A 27,825-nucleotide genomic window follows, 5' to 3' on the forward strand; every position below is an offset into this window, starting at 1 on the left:
CTGCTTACCACAGATGCATGTAACATTTTTACTATACTTTATCTTCAGCGCATCAAGTTTTATATGGAAGAAAGTAGAGGTTATTAATCTTGTATAGCAAGCTGATGGATTCGGTATCTTTTCTTTAATAATATTCTCGGGGAATAATGTTCCTTTATGTGTGTGTGTGTTTCTCTGTGTGTTTGTGTTGTCACTACAGTGTTTTGTGTGTCTGTGTGTGTGTGTGTTTCTCTGTGTGTTTGTGTTGTCACTACAGTGTTTTGTGTGTGTGTGTGTTTCTCTGTGTGTGTTTGTGTTGTCACTACAGTGTTTTGTGTGTCTGTGTGTGTGTGTGTGTTTCTCTGTGTGTGTTTGTGTCGTCACTACAGTGTTTTGTGTGTGTGTGTGTGTGTGTTTCTCTGTGTGTTTGTGTTTTCACTACACTTGCTTTTTTTTTGTTTGTTTTTTGTATGTCTATTTAACTGCTTCTGTTCCGTTACTTTTTTGTCTCTCTTTTAAAAAAAAAAAATTTCTGTATAAGTTTGTGGGTGTTTGTTTTTTTCAGAGAGTTTTATTTCTGAAGGTTTTTTCTGAGTGTTTCATTGAAGATTTTTTTCTGAGTGTTTCATCTCTGAAAATTTTTGTCTGAAGCTTTTTCCTGAATGTTTTATTTCTGATGATTTTTTCTGTGTGTTTTATTCCTGTATAAGCTGTTGTTTTTTTTCTAAGTGTTTTATTTCTGAAGATTTTTTTTTTCACGTGTTTTATTCCTGAAGATTTTTTTTTTTACTATGTTTTTGTTGCACAAAAATCATTATCTTGACTTCACATGCCTGAACAGTTATTTACAACGAACCTGATTGGGTAAAAGAGCCCAGAAGCAGAATCTACACTAATTTTTCTTTACAAAAACGTTTACTTTCTGTATCACCCATAGCTTTTGTGTTAGAATTTTTTGTGATTTATTACCCCTGAATCCTCAAAATTCCCTGGTAAGGGGAGAGCACTTTTTACAAAATTCTCTGGCACTGAACTGGTTGATGTTGTGACATTATTAATGTTGTGACACTGTTAATGTGACGTTGTTGTTTCAGTTCCGGAACACAGTTCTGCTGGTGGTGAGTGCTGACATCGTCATGGCCTACATGGTGGACAGGATATGTCAGTTCTTGTTTGGCACCGGGAAGTTAAAGTCCTCCGTCTAGTTCTCTGCTGTCTTCCTTCCTTCCTCGCCGCCTCTCTCTAAGTTATTGTGAATGTGAGAATGGATACTACATAGCTTTTTTCTTCTTCTTTTTGATTTAGGTCATCAATAGTTATTGTTTTTGTTCCATGTAATTTTGAATAAGAGAACATTACCATGTATCTTTTTTTTCTTTTTTTTTTCTGTCATCGATTTGGATCATCAATGATTATTGTTTTGTGTCATATACTGTACCATGTCTAACTTGTGCAAACTAGGCCTATAGGTTTGCGCTTTTGGCCAAACTTTGTTACAAACTCAGTAATAAGACACCTCCACCAGACCTGTTGTCTGCTCAGCCATTGAGCGCCTTCAACACTGAATAGCCATTCCTTTAATGAGCCAGTGGTTGACTTGAAATGTTATACGTTTTTGTTTCCCTTTCCGCCCCATCCCCCACCCCACCCCAGCCCTAATCAAACGTTGAAACAGTAGTTAGGTTTCATGTCATCACTCACCTCTGGTGATATGGGAAACAGGGATTCCTGGGAAAATAAAAGGGAGTCGTCTTAACACTGGTGTGACGCCACCTATATGTTAGGATGGGTCTGTTCAAACATGATTCATTCAGAAATCTCTTTTCTGTTCATTGGTCGCTCCTTGTTTTGCCTTTTTTTGTTTTTGCTCTTTCCCCACACCCCCTTAGATCTCTCTCTTCTCCAGGCATCCTCGGGTCAGTACAGTCAGGAAAGTCTGGGAAAAGGCCAGGAAAAGTCGTGCCAAAAAGTCTTTTGCCTTTTGGGGTCTCAGAAATTTCTTGGGATTTCAATGAAACCTTTGATCATTACCATTCAACAAACAGCTTAAAGCATTTAAGAATGAAATCATATTCTTTGCAAAAAAAAAACCAACAACAAAAAAGTGATGAAAACTTGAACATTGATAATCAGGACATCCATCAATCTTTTTTTGTCAGCGGTATAGCAGAGAGGTTTGTGTGTGTGTGTTTTATTTTTTCAAGTTTGTGCTTGAGAACTATTCAGACTGGTCTGGAAGAGACCTGGAGAAAGTCCGGAGTTTTGTTTGGTCACATGTGTGGGAACCATGTGATTATCCTTCAGTCATCGGTTTCCTGATGATGGACAGAAGTGTGCTGGGAGGGGTGAGTGGTCGTGTGTAGTGAAGGTGTTGACGGTGTGTGACTGGTGTTGAGGGTGTGTGACTGGTGAATGTTTTGTTTGGTTGAAGTTTTCTGAATCAAAGTGACTGCCACCGCTCATGAAACACCACTGTTTTTCTTTTTTACTTTTCTTTTTTGCTTCTTTTTTTTCCAAGTAGATATGGTTTGTAGTAGATATATATAGATCAAACTTTGCCACCTCTATGAAACTGAAGCCTCAGCCAAGTGGAACACAACAAAAAGTGAAGATTTTATGCCATTTTACATCTCTCTCTCTTGTTCTCTCACAGTCTGTGTCTTTCTTTTTCTATGAAGCAAAAAATTGATCAGCGTTTATCAAAGACGAATGAATGACTACCTTTGGCAGTGGGAGAGAATTATTTCTACACCAAAAGCTGATCCCTGATGTTTTCTCTGTTTGGACATGGGAGTGTTTGTCACAGGACAGGGGTCAGTCTGTGCCACTGGGCTACAGTCAATATGTTGAACTGAACTGAATTTATAGGGGGGAAACGGCTTTTTTTTTTTTGACCATTTGACTGGATGGAAACTGGTGTTCATACACGGAGAGGAGAGAGTGGGTGAGTGGCTTGGTATGTTGGGTGGGTGCTTTTCCTGTCCAGCTATTTCGGACAAGAAAGTTTTCTTTTTTTTTGCATTTGCACACACACACACACACACACACACACACACACACAGAATTCAGTCCTGTTTAAAACATTCTGAACAGTATATTTTTTTCACACATCTTGTTATCTTTTGTTACTGAAAGTATCTGCTACTTGTAGTTGTTTTGTTATATATATGTGTGTGTGTGATTTTTTTGTTCTTTAAAACAGTGCTTGATTCTTCTTTCCCTCAACTTTTAAGTTTAGTGTGTGTAGTGTTTGTATTTATGTGTATGTGTGTGTCTATGTGTGTGCGTGTGTGTAGTCTGTGTGGTGTGTGTTTGTGAGCGCATGTATCAGAAACGAGATATCGTTTCCAAAATAAACACATGAATTTATATTCATAGTAGACATATTTTGCACTTTTTTGTTTGTTTGTTTCTTTCTTTCTTTCTCTCTTTTGTTTTTTCCCAGTCTTGGACTGCAACACCCATGTTCACTCATTCATGTATTCAAGTGAGCGTTTACATGTATGGCCATTTTCCCCTGCCATTTAGGCAGCCATACTCCATTTTGGGGAGTGAGCAAGCTGTGTATGTCCATGCTTCCATAACCCACAGGATGTTATAACATCTGTGATTTTTGTTCTGCATGTATATCCACACAAATTCAGATATGTTGACCAAGGAGACTGAAAAAATAAAATCTCCATCCGCAACCCATGAGACTGGGGTTTCAAACCCAGGACGCTAGGATTGTAAGTCCAGTGCTCAAACGACCACGGCTATCATACCCATCCTGGCAACTGTTAAACACAGTATTGTTCAGACATCCATTTGTCCAGCAGTGGGTAACAGGACTGATTGACTGTGAAAGGAAGGTTGGACATAGACTGAGTCTTTTCGTTCTGTGGCTGACTGTGTTGGTGAGTGGATGGTGTCACTGAAATTCACAAATGCCACAAAAGACATTTTCTGTCGTGGAACCGTTTCGGATAATGATAAAGTTTGGTTGTTTTTGTTTTTTTTTTTATAAATGGTTTTGTTGTGATCTTTGTGTATGTATACAGATGTCTTGCAGTTTGTCAGAGGGGTTATTAGCTGGTTGATTTGTTGCTAATTGTTTGTGGAAGTTGAATTTTCATGAGCAAATTTGGGTAACTGTGTGCTTGGTATATGTGCGTGCATCTTGTTGATGTGTACATGTGTGTGAGTGTCCAAATATATGTGTGGTTTGTCAGTTGTGTATGTGTGTATGTGTACTTGTGCATGAATGAAACTGTATGTGAGTGTGTGTGTGAGTGTGTGTGTGTGAACAAAAATAAAGCCAACAACCAAGGGAAATAATATCATATACATACGCAGGTGCGCGCGCGCACACACACACACACACACACACACACACATCTTTCTACATACACACATACAAATACAAACACCACACACTCACCACACATACCCCAATATGCACCCTCCCCCCTCCACAAACACCTTCTCCCCCCCACCCCCACCCCACCCCCCCACCCCACTTAAACACCAACCAAAACCCAAAAGGAACCTGGTGGGAAACAAAAATGAACAGAATTAAACCAAAAAAAGCAGCATTAAATAGAATTAAAAGAAAAACAATGAAACACAGTTTTTATACATGTTTCACCAGCCATCCGTCTTTCTGGATAATAATGGCCAGCTAATTCTGTATGAACGAGTGTTGTGTTCACATTATAGTGATCCATGTTTTGGCGGTGCAGTGTGTGTGTGTCCACTTAAGGAAGGCTGTTTTGCCTTGAAAATTCCACCGGTCCTGGTTTTCTTTCATTAAACTTGTGTTCTAAAGCATTGATCAATGTGTTGAGTGTTTTGGAGGGGAGGGGAGGGGGGGGGGATTTTTTGTTGCTGTTTTTTCCCAGAATTTGTGACTTTTTGTTTTGTGTATTTTGATGATGATGGGGGTGATGAAGATGAAGATGCTGCTATGGGAGTCCATCCAGAATTGGGACAAACTGACAGAGCTGCACTCTAGCAATACATCATGGCATCAAGCAGGCTGAGAGATACAGACACCTGCAGTGAAGGTCAGGAAATTTGAGCAGCACTCCCAAAGAAGTGAGTGACCCTCGACCGTGCAATCCTGGTCTTGTAATTTGAGCCCACAGCACACAGCTCTGGTTAGGAGCTGGCCAGAGGTGGAAAAACCCCACCTCTGATGGTGTTCCAATCGGCATCCTCCAAGTTGTCACTCCCTGACGTTAATCACTTCATCACTGCAGCTGCTCAGGTCTTGATTTCATACATTAACCCATCAGTCAATGTGCTGAATGTATTCTTCTGTTTTCCAGAGAAGATTGTGCACTTGACTAGGGAGTGTATGTCAGTTATACTGATTGCTGGTGACTATTTAAAACATCAGATTAACTCATTCCCGCCCTATGCCCAAGCAGTGCTTAGGTACCCGTGCGCATATTTTCATGCCTATGATCGAGCAGTGCTCGGAAATTAAACACTGATTCATCAAACTGGTTTTTCAACTTTTCAACTAAATGTACACAATTAGGGAAGGGACAGGACTTGAAAAACTTTGGGTAACTTACTGATGATGTTTGGGCTAACATTTTCAAGTACTTTTTTGTGTGCAGTTTTTGTTTATGATCATAGCAAGAAAGTTGTTTTACAACTGTAAACAACTAGGCGAGGGACTTGATGATAAACTTATGGGCAACTTTCTGACAAATATTGGGCATAGCTTGAGCATTTTCCAGCTCATTTTTGTTTGCTAGTTTGTGTTCCACTACTTGTAAAGTATTAAACAAACTGTTTTGAGGTAGTATACTATACTCTTGATCCTGACAAAGATTTATAGAACTATCATTATACACATTCATAGGTGAGGCAAAATGTGAGTGATGTATGTGACGTCATTCTTTTTGTTTTTGAATTGTCTAAAAATTACTGTTAAAACCTCCCTGGTTGGGAGGCAGGGTTGCACATGCTGTCATCCATACAGTGCTGAAAGAGTTAAAATACATGTACATACAGGGTTCACTAAAATTTAAGAACCACGTGGGAACTTGTACAATTTTCATCTTGGTGGCATGGTGAAATGATGCTGAATGTCCACCAAACATACCACTGTTTCTTCATTCATCGAACACAACTCCTATGTTCACTTCTAACTAGGAGTGGGATTTTACGTTTGTGACTTAAAATTTTTTCATCCCCACCATTTAGGCAGCTGTATTTCATTTTCAGGGTTTATGAGACTACTAACACAGACTCATACATGTTAGTGTAAAACCTTCAAGCCACTTAGAGCACTGTCATATGTATGCATGACATTGCCAGTAACACACAAGTACTTATACATGTGTATATGGAACTTCAGCTGGGAATCCTCAGTTTTCTCTTCAGATGGAATTGAGGGCCATTATAAATGTTGCTGTGTTCACAAATAACATTTCAGGACTCAAAATAGTATCAGCTTTCTTTGAAATTTCTCTGAAATACCTTCCACTCGTAGTTGAAATTTATCAGCTGCATTGGGTTAGAAATACTGGAGATTGTTTCTTGATATGTTTTTGATTGTCTTTTGTTTTACTTGTTGCCATGTTCTCATGAAGTCAACTTTAATATCTCTCAAGAGAAATTACCATATGGTCACGTGGCTCGTAAGACACACATTACATACACATAAAAGACATGTACATGTAAGTGTCATGTTTGTATTTGACAATGTTTTGTTGTTTTTTTTGTTTGTTTTTTTGTGTGTGTTATTTTGGTTTGTTTTTTTTTCATTCCTGTATTGTGCTTTATATTTTTTGCTTTGCTTTGATGGTTAATAAAACGGTAAATTTTGAGGATGACTCTTCATTTTTCTTTTTAAAAGAATACCATGATGTTGCTTTTAGAATCTTTCATGAACCTTTTTTTGGGGGGGGTTGATTTTTTAGTTTTATTTTGTTCATGTATTTGTTTAATTTACAGGTACCCTTATTGTTGAAATGGTTGATGACTCTGATGTGATGGTTGAACTTGAAGTATGTTCAGTGATCCTTATGTTGCGTTGTTGGTGGTGGTAGTATGTTTGATGATTCTGAGGTAGTTGTTACGTTTGGTGATTCTTCGACATTGTTGTCCTTTATATCTTTGGAGAATGTTTTTATGTTGTTAATATTCTAGGTTTTATTCTCAAGTTATTGTTTTTTATCATGTGATGATCCCACATTTTTTATTTTTTATTGTTTATTCAAGGCACATTAGCCCCAAGGACTCTTTTGGTTGAATAGTATCCCTGCCTTCAGGAAATTCTGTGCTGAAATTTTGCTCTCTTTTTTTTTTTTTTTTTTTTTTTTCCTATCACTCTCTTTATTTCTAGCCTTTCCTTTTTCTTTCTGTCTTTTATTTTCTGCCTTGCTGGTCCATTCAGCTATGAATATTGTCTGCAAAACATTGAATGTTTTGTGTCCATACCATTCTTACCATGTTGCATTACTTTGTGTACCAAGATAAGTGTAGCATGCTAGCTTTATGTGGTTTTGTATGCCTGTAATCACGTAAGGTTTTGTGTATTATGTATAGTTATGTTTGTGTTCAGGTTGCTTCTTTTGATTCTCTGACAAAAAATTGACGGGGGAATGGCATGCCTTTGGTTTATGTGCATGAATGGGACTGTACTCGCTTGTAATTTTCTTCCACTTTGTTTTTACGTGTGTGTGTGTGTGTGTGTGTGTGTGTGTGTGTGTGATTCCTTCAGGTTCTGTGGGGTCCACGTTGACAGTGTTGTCAGCCTTTCCTTGGTCCTTTGTGGTTGGCTGGGCATCAACCAACAAATGATAATAATAATAATGTTTATTTCACGATCCCACATTTCCTTTATTGCTTGTTCAATACAGTTGGCATTCAAAAGCTCCTGTGTCAAAATGTTGGTGCTGGTGTGTTCTTTTTTTTTCTCTTTTCTTCTTCTCCATTCAAGGACTGCACTCTCTTGCTTGTACAGCTGGACTTTTACATACACGAGGTTTTTTTCCTCTGCCATGTAGGCAGCCAAACTCCTTTTTCGTGCATGCTGGGTATGTTCTTGTTTCCATTCCCACCACATTGACATGCATTACGGGATCTTTAACAGTGCAATTGATCTTCTGCATGCATGGGGTTCTGGCACTAGCAGGTCTGCACAAGTATTGGCCTGGGAGATAGGAAAAAATGTCCAACCTTGATCCACCCGTCACCTTTACAGGGATTTCATCACAGGATCCTCCAATTGAAAATCTAATTATTTAACAGTTTGTCTGCTGCGCCCGTCATGTTAGTGAGTTGAGTTATGACGTATGGGTTGCTGACATTGCGCAGGGAATAGGGCTTTTGGATTTATGCACTGCACATGGCCATGGTTGTACATTGGTGCGTGGGTGAAGGTGTTTGCTGTCTGTGCAGTTGTGTTGTTTGTGAAAGAGTGTTGTTCAAGGTCGTCTGTGTGTGTGTGTGCGTGTTTGTGTGTAAGTGTGTGTGTGTGCGTGAATTTCTTTTGTATGTCCATGTGTATATTTGTCTCTTCATACATTTTAGTGTGTGTGTGTGTGTGTGTGTGTGTGTGTGTGTGCTTCAGTTCATATACAAGTCTTGCTTACTTGTGTATGTGTGCAAGTTTTCGCTTTATATATGTAAGTCCATGTGCATTTTGTATATTGTGTGTATATGTGCGTGCATGCACATAAATGTACATGTTCGTCTGTGTCTGTGTACTCTTAAAATATTTGCAATTCTGTGTGTATGCGTTTGTTCTGTGTTCTTAAGTTTCTCTGTGTGTATGTGTGGTGGTGGGTGGGGGGGTGGGGGGGGGTCCATTAGATAGGGTCAAGTTGTGGGTGGCTGGTTACGGTGTCCTTTCTTTTCTTTTGAAAAAAAAAGTAATTATGTTGTGAAAATGTGGAACAGAAAACCCTGTTGGGTTTGGAAGACTACAACTTGGGTGTGTACATTTTGTCGTTTACTAGTGTTGTGACTGAGTCCGTTGACTTTCTTTAAAAGTATTTAAAAAACTTATTTTCCAAACATAAATGAAAGCCCCCCCCCCCCCCATACATACTATTAAGAGCAAGTTTGAGCAGTTAACTGATGAACCATTTGGGAAGTTGATCATGTTTTTCATCAAACATTTGAGCAGATGATCATGCAACAAAGAGCATGTTTGGGACGTTGATTGGGTAAATCATCAACCAGTGGAGCAGTTAATCGTGTCACTCATCAAACATTTGAGCAAGCTGATCATGAAACAAGAAAAAGCATGTTTGAGCTGTTGATTGCGTAAGTCATCAAACAGTTGAGCTGGGTGGTCATTTAACTTGTTCAGCATTGATCCCATTCTTCTTCTTCTTCTTCTTCGTTCGTGGGCTGCAACTCCCACGTTCACTCGTATGCACACGAGTGGGCTTTTACGTGTATGACCGTTTTTACCCCCACCATGTAGGCAGCCATACTCCGCTTTCGGGGGTATTGATCCCATTCAACCGTGGGGAGTTTTTAGCCTCAGCAGGATTCCATGCTGTATTTATGCAGAAAAAATAGCAGAAAATATACCGTTCTTCCTCCAAATCAGGTGTGGACACATTTAGAAATACTGTAGAAGTTAGTTCCCTTTCTTTTTGGTTTATTTGTTTGTATTTGTATTTCTTTTTATCACAACAGATTTCTCTGTGTGAAATTCGGGCTGCTCTCCCCAGGGAGAGCGCGTCGCTACACTACAGCGCCACCCATTTAAAAAAATTTTTTTCCTGCATGCAGTTTTATTTGTTTTTCCTATCGAAGTGGATTTTTCTACAGAATTTTGCCAGGAACAACCCTTTTGTTGCCATGGGTTCTTTTACGTGCGCTAAGTGCATGCTGCACACAGGACCTCAGTTTATTGCCTCATCCGAATGACTAGCATCCAGACCACCACTCAAGGTCTAGTGGAGGGGGAGAAAACATCGGCCGCTGAGCCGTGATTTGAACCAGCGCGCTCAAGATTCTTTCGTTTCCTAGGCGGATGCATTACCTCTAGGCCATCACTCCATGTATGCATATGTAGGAAGATGAAAACTGTTTTAATGGGACAAATTTTGATGCCAGATCAATGCTCGGGCACAGGGCTCCTTGAGTGAAGCAGATGATCATGTAAAAGTAAAGAGCGTGTTTGATGGTGACGGTGAAAAGTAGTTGATTCTTTATCACCTGGTGAAGTCAGAGATCTACAGGACACAGAGAGAAGGGGAATAACTGGAGAAAAACAACCAAGGCAGAAATAAAGAGGAAATATTTTATTTGTTGAATGGTAGAACTGAGTAACAAGAAAGGTGTGGGAACCCATGTATCAATTAACAGACAACTGTGATCTTATAGGTAATTGCCAAGATAAGCGTTCTGTTATATACCATCTTTCTTTTTTTTTTCTCCACTCATAATGCACGCTTTTCTTTCCTTTTTATTTTTTTTAGCTTTGTTTTTGATTGTGATGCAGTTTTTCAGGGAAATGTTTTTGGAGTGATTGAGCTTCAGAGCTTTCAGTTGATTTCTTTATACTGAAAATATCAGCAGAACTCTAGTAGGGGCAAGGGTGGGTTTTTTCTTGTTGATTTTTCTTCATCTCCAAAGGAAGAAACATTGTAGCTGCCCCCAGGTATGTAAGTTAACATGTCGATGGTAATGTTTATCATAAAATATTTTCTCTGAATTATATTGGTGGAAGTTGAATTGTGATTTTTTTTTCTAATAAAAACCAAACAAAACCAAAAAACAAACACATGAAGATAACTTTAGTGTTGTTTGGATGATTGGTTAAACTTGTCAGGAAACAGAATGAGGTGGTATGTTTGTTGCTGTTCATCTACCTGAAGGTAGAGGTGTGTATGGACATGGTTATTAATGGGAATAAAAGGACAAAAAAGCATGTTTGTTCAGTTTCCTTTGAGTGTTCTGTTGCAGTGAGAGCTGGAGAGAGAGAGTGAGTTTCAGTTTCAGTTTCTCAAGGAGGCGTCACTCAGTTTCCTTTGAGTGTTCTGTTGCTGTGAGAGCTGGAGAGAGAGAGAGAGAGTTTCAGTTTCAGTTTCTCAAGGAGGCGTCACTCAGTTTCCTTTGAGTGTTCTGTTGCTGTGAGAGCTGGAGAGAGAGAGAGTTTCAGTTTCAGTTTCTCAAGGAGGCATCACTGTGTTCGGACAAATCCATATACGCTTCACCACATCTGCTAGGCAGATGCCTGACAGCAGCATAACCCATCGCGATTGTAGGTTTGAATCCAGCTCTTGCCCTTTCTTTCAAGTTTGACTGGAGTGTCTAGTCTTTCGGATGAGACAATTAACCAAGGTCCAATGTGCAGCATGCACCTGGCGAACTGAAAAAGAACCCATGGCAACAAGAGTGGTGTCCTCTGGCAACTTCATGTAAAAGGAAAATCTGCTCTGATAGGTACACAAATAAATAAGCATGCACTCAAGGCCTGACAAGCGCTTTGGATTATGCTGCTGTCAGGCATCTGCCCAGCAGATGTGAAGCATGTGTGGGTTTGCGTAATCTGAAGCGTATGCAGACTCTCTGTATTGGCAGCTGAGCGTCTTTATCATTCTGCCACTTTCCTCCTGAGAGAGAGGGAGGTGGAGTGTGCAGTGAATGAGAGGAAGCATCTTTTTTCTTCTTCTCTTTTCTGGGTTGTGGTGATGGCCTCATGGTAACGTGCCCTACAAGGAACCAAGTGTAGTCGGGTTCAATTCCCTCATACGGACCAGGATTTTTACTCCCCCTTCTTCTAGACTGAAAGGTGGTCTGGGTACTAGTTATTTGACTGAAATGGTAGACCAAGGTCCCGTGTGCAGCATGGGCTTAGCGCACGTAAAAGAACTTGCGGCAACAAAAGGGTTGTGCCTGGCAAAGTTCTGCAGAGATTTCCACTTTGATAGCGGAACAAATACACTTGCAAACAGAAAAAACAGAAAATAAAAGTGTGTTGTAGCAGTGGTGACACACTAGGGACAGCTGCCAGAATCTGACACAGAGAAATATGTTGTGATGAAAAAAAAGACAGTGTGACTCCCCACATTCATTTGCATCCACAAGTGAACTTCTATCACATGTAAGATCGCTTTTATCCCCATAATAAGACCTGTGTAGGCGACATGTGTTTTGAGTGTCTCCCCGCTGTGCCTAGATTTTGGCAAATATGTATCAATCACACACTTACTTCTAAATGCACTCATACATATGCATGCATGCCCACACACACACACACACACACACACACACACAGAAGAATAAAGAAATTTAATCCCTTTGACCTCTATTTAGGTGTACAGGATATAAAAATGGCAACAAAAATATTTTTACTAACAAAATAAACCTGGACCTCTCAGTAAAACAAGACTGTCATGAACAAGAAATATTGAGTTCATTTTGTATAAATCTTCGAATAATCAGACCACATGGACAAATTTCTCTAATTTCAAATGCACTGTCCTTCCTGTTTTGCTGCAGAAATCAGATGTTTTGTGTTCAAGCACATTTTTCAAAATTAAACTCAATGTGAAAAAAATCACCAAATTTGTGCACTCCATGATTTCAAATAAATATGAAACACCCATGTCATAGTGACAAGAAACTCATTTATATAAATATATATCTCTTTCATTTTGAATTTATTTCCCAGGTATTATTATGCTGAAGGAAAAAAATAAAGAGGTATCAAACAGATTGACAACCTTTAAAAAAATTGTTATGGCATTCCTCCTGGACACAGATGATTAAGATTTGATCTAGCTATGTAAACACACACACACACACACACAAGCACATGTGTACATGCATATTTTCTGTCTTGGCAAGAATGAAGCAGAGCATGAGCATGAACAGTTTCACTCTCAAACACAAAATTAATATAAGTGGACACACTCTCTCTCACTCTCACTCTCTCTCTCTCTCTCACTCTCACTCTCACACACACATACACACACACAAGCATACACCACATACAAATTTTCTTTCTTGGCAAGAATAACATTATCAAGACACTTATGAAAATACAATCACACACATTTGTAAAAACAATTTCTTTCTTGGCAAGAATGATATAAACACATACACCCACACCGCACCCCACCCCACCCACACACACACACACACACCCTCCACACACACACACACACACACACACACACACAGATTCTCATGGCATCAAAGCAGACTAAGTGGAGCTTAGAAAGAAAAATACAACACAAAGAAAGGCAGAGCAAAACGCTGACAAGAAAACTGAAAAACTGGGGGGGAGGTGGGGGGAAAATCATAACTATCAACAAGACACAGCTTATTCTGTTAATTATCATTTCAAATATAGATCTTGGGTGGGTTTTTTCCTCACAAGCATAGCACTGTTTTCATCTTATAGATGGAAAACAAGCATATGGCACAACACAGAATTAGAGAAGAAAGTCATAAGTTTTAACCTAGGGGTTTCTGTTAGAACAACAAACAAACAAATCCATCAATCAATAAAGCAAACAAAAATGGAGAGATCCAGTTACTGATCTGTGTTTTGAAAAACATGTCACCTGCAGTCAGGTTTTCCTTCATCTGTTCCATTCTGCTCAGATGACAGAAAAAAAACAACCCAGATTTATCTCTTTCCTGCCAGTTGTGTGTGGAAATTGGTATTTTTCTTGGATGGAAAATTTGCAGAGGGTAAGCACAGTTAAAAAAATCTTGGGAAAATACAGTTAACATCTGGAGAAAACACAGTTAAAAATCTTGGGAAAATACAGTTAACATCTGGAGAAAACCTAGTTAAAAATCTTGGGAAAATACAGTTAACATCTGGAGAAAACCTAGTTTAAAATCTTGGGAAAATACAGTTAACATCTGGAGAAAACACAGTTAAAAATCTTGGAGAAAACACAGTTAAAAATCTTGGGAAAATACAGTTAACATCTGGAGAAAACCTAGTTAAAAATCTTGGGAAAATACAGTTAATATCTGGAGAAAACACAGTTAAAAATCTGGTTCCCATGAACTCTTTACCCATATTTCTAGAATGTCCCAGTCTATGTTCTTCATTCTAATGATGCTACACATTCTAATCAAATCTGCATCGCCACACACAAACAACAGCAGTTTTATCTTCTGTTCATAACTGTCCTGGTTTCTGGGCCAAGATGTGGCGAAGGGAAGCAACTCTCCTGTCTCCTACGCAGTAGACAATACTAGCCTCAGACTGAAGCTCCACCTAACAGTTTCCACTCTTTTCTGTGTTTGTTCTGGAAATGTTTAGAACCCCCAAGCAACCCACATACATAGTGCGTTCTTTCCATTTTCAAAGCACCAGGGATGTATGATTTATACATTATCAGAAACTTTCAAACAGTATGATTTACATGGACATACTTGACATGTGATCACCCTTGAAGTCGCTACTCACGACAAAACATAATTCATACAATGACCTCATGACAAAACTGACAAATGCTTTCATGGCACTGATTTACTCTGCTGTAGGGGTTTTATGAACAATAGCTATGAAGTCAAACTGGAATATTCTATTCAAAGATACATAGTGTTGGGTGAGTTCATACAAGTTTACATACCAATAGAGGAATCTCATGATTCAAAACTGTAGTATGATTTATTTTGTTTTGTTTTAATTTCTAATTTTTACTTGTGTAGTATCTTCTTCTTCTTCTTCTGCGTTCACTCGTATGCACACGAGTGGGCTTTTACGTGTATGACCGTTTTTACCCCGCCATGTAGGCAGCCATACTCCGTTTTCGGGGGTGTGCATGCTGGGTATGTTCTTGTTTCCATAACCCACCGAACGCTGACATGGATTACAGGATCTTTAACGTGCGTATTTGATCTTCTGCTTGCATATGCACACGAAGGGGGTTCAGGCACTAGCAGGTCACCGTGATTCGAACCCGGGACCCTCAGATTGACAGTCCAACGTTTTAACCACTCGGCTATTGCGCCCGTCTACTTGTGTAGTATCATGATTTACAATTCATCACCACTTGTACCCTGTGTTTCTCTTGCTAGTTATTTGAGGGAAATAGTTGGAATTGTTATAGTATTCACCAGGCCAGTACTGATTTACATAAATTCTTTAAAATACATTTTACAGAGGGTTTTTGCATTTTCATATTTATGACACTTTGAGGGAATTTCATGACTGATTTCAGCATTTCATAATACTGAATTTTGCCTTAAGATGACTGATTGATTAATCATATTTCTACCATTTTGACGGGATTTCAAAAATGATTTAACTATTATTTACAATTCTTTATTTTGACTAAGCACAGCACTGACAAACGTTATAACAGATCTAATCTATTTTCATACTAATTATACAGAAATTCAGTGACAATATATGTACATAAAACTGTAAATCAAAAGGCGAATGTGTTAATCTTCTATATTTTCACTGACTGAATTTTAGCACTCAAATGCAACATGATTTGCACTCTTTTGTGTCAAGGCAAGACTGACAAAATACATTATGGCACTGTTCTATATTCTGCTAGACTTTTTTTTTTTTATCTTAATGATAATGCATGTATATGTACATAAAAGTATAAATAAATGTGGGAAAGAAGTACTGAAATTAAATATATGCTGCTCGGCTTTGTTTTTTGTTGTTGTTTTTTTTAGAGTAATATATTACATATTTATGTACAAAAAAGCATAAATAACTGTGGTAAAATAGGTACTGACAATAAAGGTATATGTATATCATTTGTCATCAAGTTATAACTGTGTTTATTTTTACACTGGAATAAAATTCTGACACTCAGACGCACTAAACAACACTGCTTTATTTCATCTTTCAAACAGAAGTGAAACACTGTCTGCATTGTGGGTCAATGTTTTTTTTCTCTTTTTTTTTTCCCTGTTCGAAGGCTACAACTCCCAAGTGCATTTGTATCTTCAAGTGTATGGCTGGTTTTACCCTGCCATTGGGCAGCCATATGCCATTTTCAGGGATCTGCATTGTGTTGATATTTTCAAGTTTTGACATACTTTCAGACTTTTAAAACTTACAGCACCACACCTTTCTCTCTCTGTTACCTCTAGATTTTGATGTGTCATTTTAAATTCAAGACTAAAACTTCTACATCATATTAATGTTGTTTTGATTGCAACTTTATCAATTGATTTTCTGGACCTGAGAAGTCAACACTGTTTGTCCAATCTGTATAGCCTGTGTAGCCTGTATTTGTATTGACTGGGAAATGAATTATTCATACTGATTTCTATACATTTTAAAAATGATTTTCCTTCTTTCATTTTGCTTTTGGGTGGACATAAAAAACAAAAAACAAACAAAGAAACAAAACAAAAAAATCTTAATAAATACCACAAACAAGTTGCAACCCCATTAATCAGGTGCTGAGGCTACAGCAGCAAGTTACATAGATGTACCCTGAAAACTGTAAAATACAATTGTAATACATATACATAAAGAAATATTATATTTTTAAACAGATTTTTTAAAAAACAATTATGGTTTATTTTACGTTTGGTACATTGAAATCAAGTCATCAAAACTGTAAATTATAAAAATGCAGCAGTAACTGTATACTTAAATAAAAGTACAAGTAAAAAACAAATATGTTTTAAAGTTTGCACTCTGTGAATCTCATATCTCTAACATAAAAAAAATACAGCAGTAATAATAGATGTATAAACGCAAATATAACTAAGAAACTTTTTCTTACTTTTGAAGTTCAGTACAATCTCAATTTCAGCACTCCGAGCAAAAAACATCCCATAAGGAGAATATACATTAGAATATAAATACAAATCAGAAACAATCCTTTTTTCTTGTAAAGTTCAATACACACACTGAATTTCAACATTCAAAACTGTAACATAAAAGCACTCAGCAGCAGTAATTAATGTACATAAAAAATACAAATATAAAGCAGAGGTGTTCTCTGTCACAATTTGATACATTTTCAGCACTCAAAATGATAACATAAAAACATCGAGTGATAATAATTCATGCGGATGAAAAGAGAATTGAAAAAAAATCTGTTCTCTGTCACAATTTCATACGTCCACAGTATCCAAACTTAAAATACAATGCTGTTCGCTGTGCTGACTCTGGAGACGGAAGAGGCAGACGACTGTGAAGGACAGCTGCGATGGGTTTAGGAGACGACACACGCCCATCCCCAGTAGTCCTCTTCAGTTTCTGGAACCACTTCTGGTGGTGGTTCTTGGAACTCGCAGGGAAAATATAACCTGAAAGCGGCAGACAGAATACATTTATCAATTTTTTTCATTTGATTTCTTTTCTTTCTGGGTTTGTGGTCCTATATGTGTGAAAACAGAGACGGAGAAAGGAAGAGAGAGCAGATTAGGTGATGGAAAGAGGCTGAAAGAGAAGGCAGACGCCAGCAGACATTTTAGTGGTGCCAGACTCTCCACTCATTCAGTCAGTCTTTCTGGGTTCAAGGGCTACAACTCCATCCTAGAGTAGCATCTGTGAGTGGGCTTCAATATGTAGGACTGTTGTTACCCCTAACCCCACCCCACCCCACCCACACACATTTTAGAGTGCATTTTTCCACAGAATATTGCCAGGGACAACTCGCTTGTTGCTGAAGGGTTTTTCCCGTTGCGCTAAGTGCATGCTACAGACAGGGCCTCAATTTATCATCTCATCCGAATGACTAGCATCCAGACCACCACTTAAGGTCTGGAAGACTGTGGCAAGTGTGGGATTCGATGCTGTGTGCTCAGGTTCTCTCGCTTCCCTGGTGGACGTGTTACCACTAGGCCAAGATTCCACTTTTAAGGGGTGATGATGATGATGATGATACTTATACAGCACCTATTCTGGGTTGAAGACCAAGCTCTAAGTGCTTTACAAACACAGATTCATTTGCACGACAGGTTGCCTTTCTGGGTAGAGCCGACTGACGGCTGCCATTGGGCGCTCATCAGTCGTTCCCTGCGTCATTCAATCAGGTTTCAGTCACACACACATATACTCATACAGACATGTGACATTTTACGTGTATGACCATTTTGTCTATTTACCCCACCATGTAGGAAGCCATACTCCATTTTCGGGGATGTGCATGCTGGGAATTTTCTTGTTTCCATAACCCACTGAACGCTGACATGGATTACAGGATCTTTAACACGCTTCTTTGATCTTCTGCATGTGTATACATAAGAAGGGGGTTCAGGCACTTGCAGGTCCGTACCACAGACGTATATAGAGCGCACATATGTTGACCTGGGAGATCAGAAAAGTCTCCACCCTTTGCCCACCATGTGCCATTAACAAGATTCAAACCCAGGACCCTCAGATGGAAAGTCCAATATTTTAACCATCCGGCTATTGTGCCTGTGGGGAAACCGGGAAAATTACCTGATGCAGGTCAGGCTGTACTGTCCAGAGAAGGCGTTGACCACGCAGTCCACTCGGTCACTGCTCACTCCTTGCTCCCTGTCTGGGTTCAGCGGGTACCGAACTGTCTCCATTCCCAGTACCGGTGTACCTGTGTAAATCAATGAGTCACAATGTTGATTTGCAGTGCTTATGCACCAGTAGAGTACTGGTGTACACAAGGAATTTAATGTCATGATGTTAATTTTTCAGTGCTTATGCACCTGTAGAACACTCTCAACTTGTCTCCATTTCGAGTAGGGTGTGCTTATAGAATCAAGAATCATGATGTTCTTTCACAGTGCTTAACCACCCGTAGAGTACTAGTGTACCTGTAGAATCTGGTGTCATATGTTAATTTTTCAGTGCTTATGCTTCTGAAGAGCACTCTTGACTTGTCTCCATTACCAGTAGGGTGTACTTGTAGAGTCAATAGTTATGATGTTCCTTCACAGTGCTCAAGCACCTGTAGAGCACTCTTAAATGTCTCAATTTTGAGTATGGTGTACTTGTAGAGTCAAGAGTCATGATATTTATTCAGTGTTTACACACCTATAGAGAACTCCTGATAATTTTTAGCATAAAGCTTTCTGTCTTTCTCCCTCAAATGATTAATCAGAAGGTACTGGTAGCTTCGTTAAGTCAGTTCAGCACACAAAGAGCTCAAAACCTTCAAGACAAGAACAGCATTATGAAGAATGATAATCAACTGGTATCTTTCTAGAACAATACAGATCTGTTTCCTTGAGAAAAAAAAATTAAAGACCCCTCTTCCCAAAACAACATACACACGCACACACTCACACACACACACACACACACTCACTCTCTCACTCACTCTCACACACATACATGTGGATGTGTACATATGTCTCTGTGTGTTTCTTTGTGTGTAAGTGGCTTTTTTTTTTTAATTTCAAGGCATCACGGTCATTCATGTTTGCTCTTTCATTTGACCAGAACCTGACTTCCTGTACTGAGAAGGTGGAACTGCCCATGTGCATTAACTTTCCCACTATTAACTCTTCCTGCACAGGTTTCTATGTGCCATCTCTTGAGAGAGAAACACACTGAACTACCGATAGAGATGTTTAAAACAAAAGGTTAAAGACCCCATAGCCTTTCACGACCATCAAGGCAATGAAATCCAATCCTCTTTGTCTAGGGTTCAACATAAGAAGTGGGGCCCAGTCCTCTCTTTCAACTTGAAATTAATCAACAGTGAGGCCAGGAGATCAAATGATCAACAAATAGTAAAGAGTGGTAACTCTCCCCACACACAAGGTACATAATTTCAAGCTAATGCTGCTTACGCTACCAATTCAGCCAGCACACAGGTAAATTAAAGGTACATTGGAACAAACCCAGACACTTCCCCTAAAAAAAAAAAAAAAGGAAGCGCCGGACTTGCTCTTATACTGATCATTTGACATATGCACACAGCAGCAATGACAGAAGAAATGTGCAAACACAAATTAGCTTTTATTCAAGACTGGTATAGCCTCTTTAGTCCTGAACAAGCCACACAGAACACACGGACAATACAGAACAAACACATGGTTGCCTCAGTGGTTTTTCAACTTGAAATTAAGAAACGATGGGCCAGGAGATGAAATGATTAACAAATAGTAAAGAGTGGTAACTCTCTCAATACACAGGTACATAACTTCAAGCCAATGCTGTTTACGCTTCCAATTCAGCTAGCACACAGGTGCTGTTTTAACCTTCTCCAGCAAAAGTCCGGTACCCATTCACACCTGGGTGGAGTGAGGAAAGTCAGAGTAAAGTGTCTTTCTCAAGGACACAACTAAGACGGGCGCAATAGCCAAGTGGTTAAAGCGTTGGACTGTCAATCTGAGGGTCCTGGGTTCGAATCAAGGTGACGGCGCCTGGTGGGTGAAGGGTGGAGATTTTTCCGATCTCCCAGGTCAACATATGTGCAGACCTGCTAGTGCCTGAACCCCCTTCGTGTGTATATGCAAGCAGAAGATCAAATACGCACGTTAAAGATCCTGTAATCCATGTCAGCGTTCGGTGGGTTATGGAAACAAGAACATACCCAGCATGCACACCCCCGAAAACAGAGTATGGCTGCCTACATGGCGGGGTAAAAATGGTCATACACGTAAAAGCCCACTCGTGTGCATACGAGTGAACGTGGGAGTTGCAGCCCACGAACGCAGAAGAAGAAGAAGAAGAAGGATGCAACACCGTGCTGAAACAGGGCCTCGAACCCTGACCACTGGTGAACACTGGGTCAGAAGCCCAACACCTAAGTCTGCCATGGCGCCTTTGTGCGAGAGAGAGAAAAAGCAGGCAGGCATGTGAACACACACACACTCTCTCTCTCACATACACACACACTCACCAACAAACACAAACCGACAAACCCCGCCACACCCACCCCACTTTCTCCTCACACATCCCCTCTCCCTTACCACCCACACACCCACCTACCTGTTGCTTTCAGACAGGTGATAACCACCTCACCCTGCCCATGAAGGAATGTCAGTGCGTGTGTGGGGACGGGTGAGGCAGGGTAATGTGAAGGATTGTGTGCGTGTGTGTGTGCGTGTGCGTGTGTGTGTGCGCGCGCGCGTGTCTGTATGTCTATTTACAGTTATTTGCTTTTTAGTTTGTTTATTTATTATCATTACTGTCTTTTCATTTTGTTCATTTATTCTCTTTTTCCTGCATTTTATTTAATTTTCTATCTACTTACATTTTTTATATTATTCATTTATTTATTTATTTATCTGTTTATTCATTAATTTAACAATGTATCCATTTACTTTTTTCTCTCTCTCCTCAAGGCCTGACTAAGCATGATGGGTTACACTGGTCAGGCATCTGCTTAGCAGATGTGGTGTAGTGTGTATGGATTTGTCCGAACGCAGTGACGACACCTTGAGCAACTGAACTGAACTGAACTGAACCCCCCTCTCCCTCATCATCCACCCACCCACCTGTGGCTTGCAGCCAGGCGATGACCCTCTGCACCGTCTTGGAGAAGGTCTCGAAGGACCTGCTGCCGGTGGTGTTGGAGGGCAGGAAGAGACGGGTGGTGAGCCGCACTGACTGGTACAGGGCAGGGGGCGCCGCGCTCACCTTCCGGTCCCTGACGTAGAAGATGCGAAGAATCTTCACGTAGCGCGACTCCTGCAGGCCCTGCGACTCCGTGAACCCTGCCGCGTTGTTGTTGATTCTGTACAGCCCCACTGTTCGGGGAGAGAAATAAAGTTGTTTTTTTTTAAATAAAAGAATTGTACAGTATTCTCTGTGTAATGCTGGCTAAGTGGTAATGTGTCCACCTAGAAAACGTGAGAATCTTTAAGTATGGGATGAAAAAAAGAATTTTTAAAAAGAATCGTATCGTTTCTAGTGTGGAATGATGGACTATTGGTAATGCGTCCGCCTTGAAAGCAAAAGAATCTACGGGATGAAAAAAAGAATTTTCTTTTATGTAAGGATCGTATCAAATTCTAGTCTAGAATGATGGCCTAGTGGTAATGAGAGAATCTATAAGTATGGGATGAAAAAGAAAAAAATTTGTGAGAAGTATTTCATAATCTAGTGTGGAATGGTGGTCACTTGGTAATGCGTCCTCCTAGGAAGCAAGAGAATCTATAAGCATGGGATGAAAAAAATAATTTTCTTTCATGTAAGGATCATATCAAAAAAATAGTTTTCTAAAATTAAGAATCGTGGAGTGATGGCCTAGGGGTAATGCGTCCACTTAGGAAGAGAGAGAATCTGTAAGTATGGGCTCAAATCATACACTTGCCGCAATATTCTCCCCTTGCACAAGTAATTCAGTGGTGGTCTGGATGCCAGTCATATGGATGAGACAATAAACAATTACTAGAAAAATTGATATAATTTTAAAGGTGGTGCTGATATTTAGGAGGATGAAGTAAGAACATGACTGAGAGAGATACAGGGGGAGAGGGACAGACATACAGAGACAAAGTGGGAGAGGGACAGACATACAGGGGGAGAGGGACAGACATACAGGGGAGAGGGACAGACATACAGAGACACAGGGGAGAGGGACAGACATACAGGGGGAGAGAGACAGACATACAGGGGGAGAGAGACAGACATACAGGGGGAGAGAGACAGACATACAGAGACACAGGGGGAGAGGGACAGACATACAGAGACACAGGGGAGAGGGACAGACATACAGAGACACAGGGGGAGAGGGACAGACATACAGAGACACAGGGGGAGAGGGACAGACATACAGAGACACAGGGGGAGAGGGACAGACATACAGAGACACAGGGGGAGAGGGACAGACATACAGGGGGAGAGAGACAGACATACAGGGGGAGAGAGACAGACATACAGGGGGAGAGAGACAGACATACAGAGACACAGGGGGAGAGAGACAGACATACAGAGACACAGGGGAGAGGGACAGACATACAGAGACACAGGGGGAGAGGGACAGACATACAGAGACACAGGGGGAGAGGGACAGACATACAGAGACACAGGGGGAGAGGGACAGACATACAGGGGGAGAGGGACAGACATACAGAGACACAGGGGAGAGGGACAGACATACAGGGGGAGAGGGACAGACATACAGAGACACAGGGGAGAGGGACAGACATACAGGGGGAGAGGGACAGACATACAGAGACACAGGGGAGAGAGGGACAGACATACAGAGACACAGGGGGAGAGGGACAGACATACAGAGACACAGGGGGAGAGGGACAGACATACAGAGACACAGGGGAGAGGGACAGACATACAGAGACACAGGGGGAGAGGGACAGACATACAGAGACACAGGGGGAGAGGGACAGACATACAGAGACACAGGGGGAGAGGGACAGACATACAGAGACACAGGGGAGAGGGACAGACATACAGGGGAGAGGGACAGACATACAGAGACACAGGGAGAGAGAGAGAGACAGACATACAGAGACACAGGGGGAGAGGGACAGACATACAGAGACACAGGGGGAGAGGGACAGACATACAGGGGAGAGGGACAGACATACAGAGACACAGGGAGAGAGAGAGAGACAGACATACAGAGACACAGGGGGAGAGGGACAGACATACAGAGACACAGGGGGAGAGGGACAGACATACAGGGGAGAGGGAGAGACAGACATACAGGGGGAGAGAGACAGACATACAGGGGGAGAGAGACAGACATACAGGGGGAGAGGGACAGACATACAGGGGGAGAGAGACAGACATACAGGGGGAGAGAGACAGACATACAGAGACACAGTGGGAGAGGGACAGACATACAGAGACACAGGGGGAGAGAGACAGACATACAGAGACACAGTGGGAGAGGGACAGACATACAGAGACACAGGGGGAGAGAGACAGACATACAGAGACACAGGGGGAGAGGGACAGACATACAGAGACACAGGGGGAGAGGGACAGACATACAGGGGGAGAGGGACAGACATACAGAGACACAGGGGGAGAGGGACAGACATACAGAGACACAGGGGAGAGAGACAGACATACAGAGACACAGGGGGAGAGGGACAGACATACAGAGACACAGGGGGAGAGAGACAGACATACAGAGACACAGTGGGAGAGGGACAGACATACAGAGACACAGGGGGAGAGGGACAGACATACAGACATACAGGGGAGAGGGACAGACATACAGAGACACAGGGGGAGAGAGACAGACATACAGAGACACAGGGAGAGAGGGACAGACATACAGAGACACAGGGGAGAGAGGGACAGACATACAGAGATACAGGGGGAGAGAGACAGACATACAGGGGGAGAGGGACAGACATACAGAGACACAGGGGGAGAGGGACAGACATACAGGGGGAGAGGGACAGACATACAGGGGGAGAGGGACAGACATACAGAGACACAGGGGGAGAGGGACAGACATACAGGGGGAGAGGGACAGACATACAGAGACACAGGGGGAGAGGGACAGACATACAGAGACACAGGGGGAGAGGGACAGACATACAGGGGGAGAGGGACAGACATACAGAGACACAGGGGGAGAGAGACAGACATACAGAGATACAGGGGGAGAGGGACAGACATACAGAGACACAGGGGAGAGGGACAGACACACAGAGACACAGGGGGAGAGGGACAGACATACAGAGACACAGGGGAGAGGGACAGACATACAGACGCAGGGGAGAGGGACAGACATACAGGGGGAGAGGGACAGACATACAGGGGAGAGGGACAGACATACAGAGACACAGGGGGAGAGGGACAGACATACAGAGACACAGGGGGAGAGGGACAGACATACAGAGATACAGGGGGAGAGGGACAGACATACAGACGCAGGGGAGAGGGACAGACATACAGAGACACAGGGGGAGAGAGACAGACATACAGGAAGATCATGAGATGAGACAAAGACCAACAAACAGAAAAAGTAAGAGATTCGTGTAGTGATGAGAAGAAATGGATTGAGATCAAGATATACACCCTCCACCCTCCCCAGCACCCTCTCCAAACTTCCTGCGCCACACGCACGCACACACACACACACATACACCAAACACTCACACGCACACACACACACACACATACACCAAACACACGCACGCACCACACACTCACACATGCACACACGCACTCACACTTACATATCACACATACACACACATAACATAGGTGGACTGCTCTCATGTTCTGCAAAATAAATCCAAGACGTTATTTCAATTAACTATCTGGTTGTAAAGTTGAATGCTCTCAGGTTTGGTAAAATAAACACAAAAAGTTACATAAATACAGCCATACGACATGCACTACATTTCAAAATGTTCAACTGTTTGTTGTGTTTTATCCGTATGCAACTTCATCAAATTTTGGACTTTAAAAATATACATAACGAACTAATAATAACAACATTGACAACAGCAACGACAACAAAATCAACAATGAGAGGAAGAAGAAGAAGAAGAAGAAGTAAAATAACAATAACAATGGTGTTGAAAACAAGACAGGAACAATGACAATGAATCAAGACCAAAGTGAAGACGACGATAACACGTGATGCTGAAGAAGAAGGAGAAAAACAAGAATAACAATGGCGTTGATAAACAGACCGGCACAATGACAAGGAATCATGACCATAATGAAGATAACGATAACACATGATGCTGAATATGAAGAAGAAAAACAATAACAATGGCGTTGATAAACAGATAGGAATAATGACAATGAATGAAGTCTTTAATATTGTATTGTACTGTAGTTAGTGTATTGTATTGTATTGTATTGTATTGTATCATTCTTTTTTATCACAACAGACTTATCTGTGTGAAATCCGGGTTGCTCTCCCCAGGGAGAGGGCGTCGCTACACTGACAGCTCCACCCTTTTTTTTTCTTTTTTTTCTGCCTGCAGTTTTTTAATTTCTTTTCCTATCGAAGTGGATTTTTCTACAGAATTTTGCCAGGACAATCCTTTTGTTGCTGTGGGTTCTTTTACGTGCGCTAAATGCATGCTGCACATGGGACCTCAGTTTATCATCTCCTCTGAATGAGTAGTGTTCAGACCACCACTCAAGGTCAAGTGGAGGGTGAGAAAGTACTGGCGACTGTGCCAGGATTCGAATCAGCACGCTCTGAATCTCTCGCTTCCTAGGCAGACGCATTACCTCTAGGCCATCACTCCACATAATGCAGACAGCAACAACATGTTAATGAACCACTCACTTTCTGCCCAGCCAGCCAGGCAGCGGCGCAGGCCACAGTCTGGGAGAACGGAGCAAACTTGATCCGCAGACCAAAGTCCTCTGGGTTCTGCACCATGAATGGCACTTCATCGTAGTAACCTGCAACAGTGCTCCCGTGACAGCCACACTCATTTCTCCTCAGTCAGTCAGCTGGTGCGTCAGTAGGTCAGCCGGCTGGTTGGTCGGTCAGTCATTTGGTCAGTCCGTCATTCAGTTGGTTGGTCAGCCACTTGATCGGTCAATCGGTCGGTCTGTATGTCTGTCTGTCCATCAGTTGGTTGGTCAGCCACTTGATCGGTCAATCGGTCGGTCTGTATGTCTGTCTGTCCATCAGTTGGTTGGTCAGCCACTTGATCGGTCAATCGGTCGGTCTGTATGTCTGTCTGTCCATCAGTTGGTTGGTCAGTCAGTCAGTCAGTCTGTCCGCTCATCTATCAATCAGTCAGTCAGTCAGTCAGTCAACTGGTCAGTCTGTCAGTAGTTAATGAAACTCAATCAATCATTCAGTCATTAACTTACTTGTGAGGGAAGTGAAAGAAGAAGAAGAGTAGGGCTGACAAGATGCAAATGATGATAATGGATCATAAACATTTTAAATAATAATAATAATAATTTTTTTTTTTTAATAATAATAATAATAATAATAATAATAATACAATGATGACAAAGACAAGGCAAAAAAAGTCATCCAACAACTTACAAACTTTTTCAAAAGCAGGGGAGCCCACCACGTAGAAAATCCTGGTGGCAAAGAGGAAGAGACGTGTCGCTTTACCGCATTCTGTCCAAAACGTGTTTTCTGAGTTGAACTTGTCTCTGCGATCTGATTCTGATGCTTTGAGACATAACGTTTCTATGGTAAGAATGCGTCCTGAAATGAAAGAAAAACATAACTGGATGAAGACCAAAAAACAAAACAACAACAAGAAAAACAACAAAACAGAACCAAACAAGTTATACTTTGAGAAGAAGACTGAAAAAATTTTTGAATAAAGAAAAGATCATTCCTAATTTTAAAATGAGTATTTAGGATGTGTTCGACGGGCGCAATAGCCGAGTGGTTAAAGCGTTGGACTGTCAGTCTGAGGGTCCCTGGTTCGAATCACGGTGGCGGTGCCTGGTAGGTAAAGGGTGGAGATTTTTACAATCTCCCAGGTCAACATATGTGCAGACCTGCTAGTGCCTGAACCCCCTTCGTGTGTATATGCAAGCAGAAGATCAAATACGCATGTTAAAGATCCTGTAATCCATGTCAGCGTTCGGTGGGTTATGGACACAAGAACATATCCAGCATGCACACCCCCGAAAACAGAGTATGGCTGCCTACACATGGCAGGGTAAAAACAGTCATACATGTAAAAGCCCACTCATGTGCATACGAGTGAACGCAGAAGAAGAAGAAGAAGATGTGTTCATTACAAGAAAACATAAGATGAATTCAGTGTTAGTGAATGTGTGTGTGTGTGTGTGTGTGTGTGTGTGTGTGTGATCTTTTTTTTCCCCATACTGATGGGTTGTTGTTGATTTTTAGCTTATTGCCTGTATCACAAACTGCTTTCTTAAATTTGATCATTTATTTATTTCTAATTGACTGGAAAGTTGGACTGATTGGAGAAGTGATCATTAACTGAGTGAGCTTTGCAGGTTTCTTAGCTTGTTCCTTGTATTGTCGATTGCTTGCTTGATTTATCTGATCATTTATCTATCGTTATGGAAGATTGGTTGGTTGGTTGGTTGAATGG

At 41.1% G+C, this 27,825-nt stretch overlaps 2 protein-coding genes across 2 annotated transcripts in view; one reads left to right on the forward strand and one right to left on the reverse strand.

Moving 5' to 3' along the window:
* The window catches only part of LOC143275859 (endoplasmic reticulum transmembrane helix translocase-like), a 46,374-nt gene extending 35,686 nt beyond the window's left edge, over window positions 1-10,688 (forward strand). The window contains exon 27 of the mRNA XM_076580153.1: window positions 1,074-10,688. Within this exon, the coding sequence (XP_076436268.1) occupies window positions 1,074-1,184 (111 nt within the window). The 3' untranslated portion in view covers window positions 1,185-10,688. The remainder of the gene's footprint in view (window positions 1-1,073) is intronic.
* A 1,531-nt stretch (window positions 10,689-12,219) lies between these two features.
* Window positions 12,220-27,825, reverse strand: part of LOC143275813 (uncharacterized) — a 28,096-nt gene continuing 12,490 nt past the window's right edge. Inside the window, exons 5-9 of the mRNA XM_076580091.1 lie at window positions 26,784-26,954; window positions 26,057-26,182; window positions 21,325-21,576; window positions 18,341-18,470; window positions 12,220-17,202 (exon numbers count right to left, since the gene is read on the reverse strand). Of these exons, the coding sequence (XP_076436206.1) occupies window positions 17,109-17,202; window positions 18,341-18,470; window positions 21,325-21,576; window positions 26,057-26,182; window positions 26,784-26,954 (773 nt within the window). The 3' untranslated portion in view covers window positions 12,220-17,108. The remainder of the gene's footprint in view (window positions 17,203-18,340; window positions 18,471-21,324; window positions 21,577-26,056; window positions 26,183-26,783; window positions 26,955-27,825) is intronic.

Source organism: Babylonia areolata, chromosome 31, assembly GCF_041734735.1.
Source record: "Babylonia areolata isolate BAREFJ2019XMU chromosome 31, ASM4173473v1, whole genome shotgun sequence".
In the NCBI taxonomy this organism is placed as follows: Eukaryota; Metazoa; Mollusca; class Gastropoda; order Neogastropoda; family Buccinidae; genus Babylonia; species Babylonia areolata.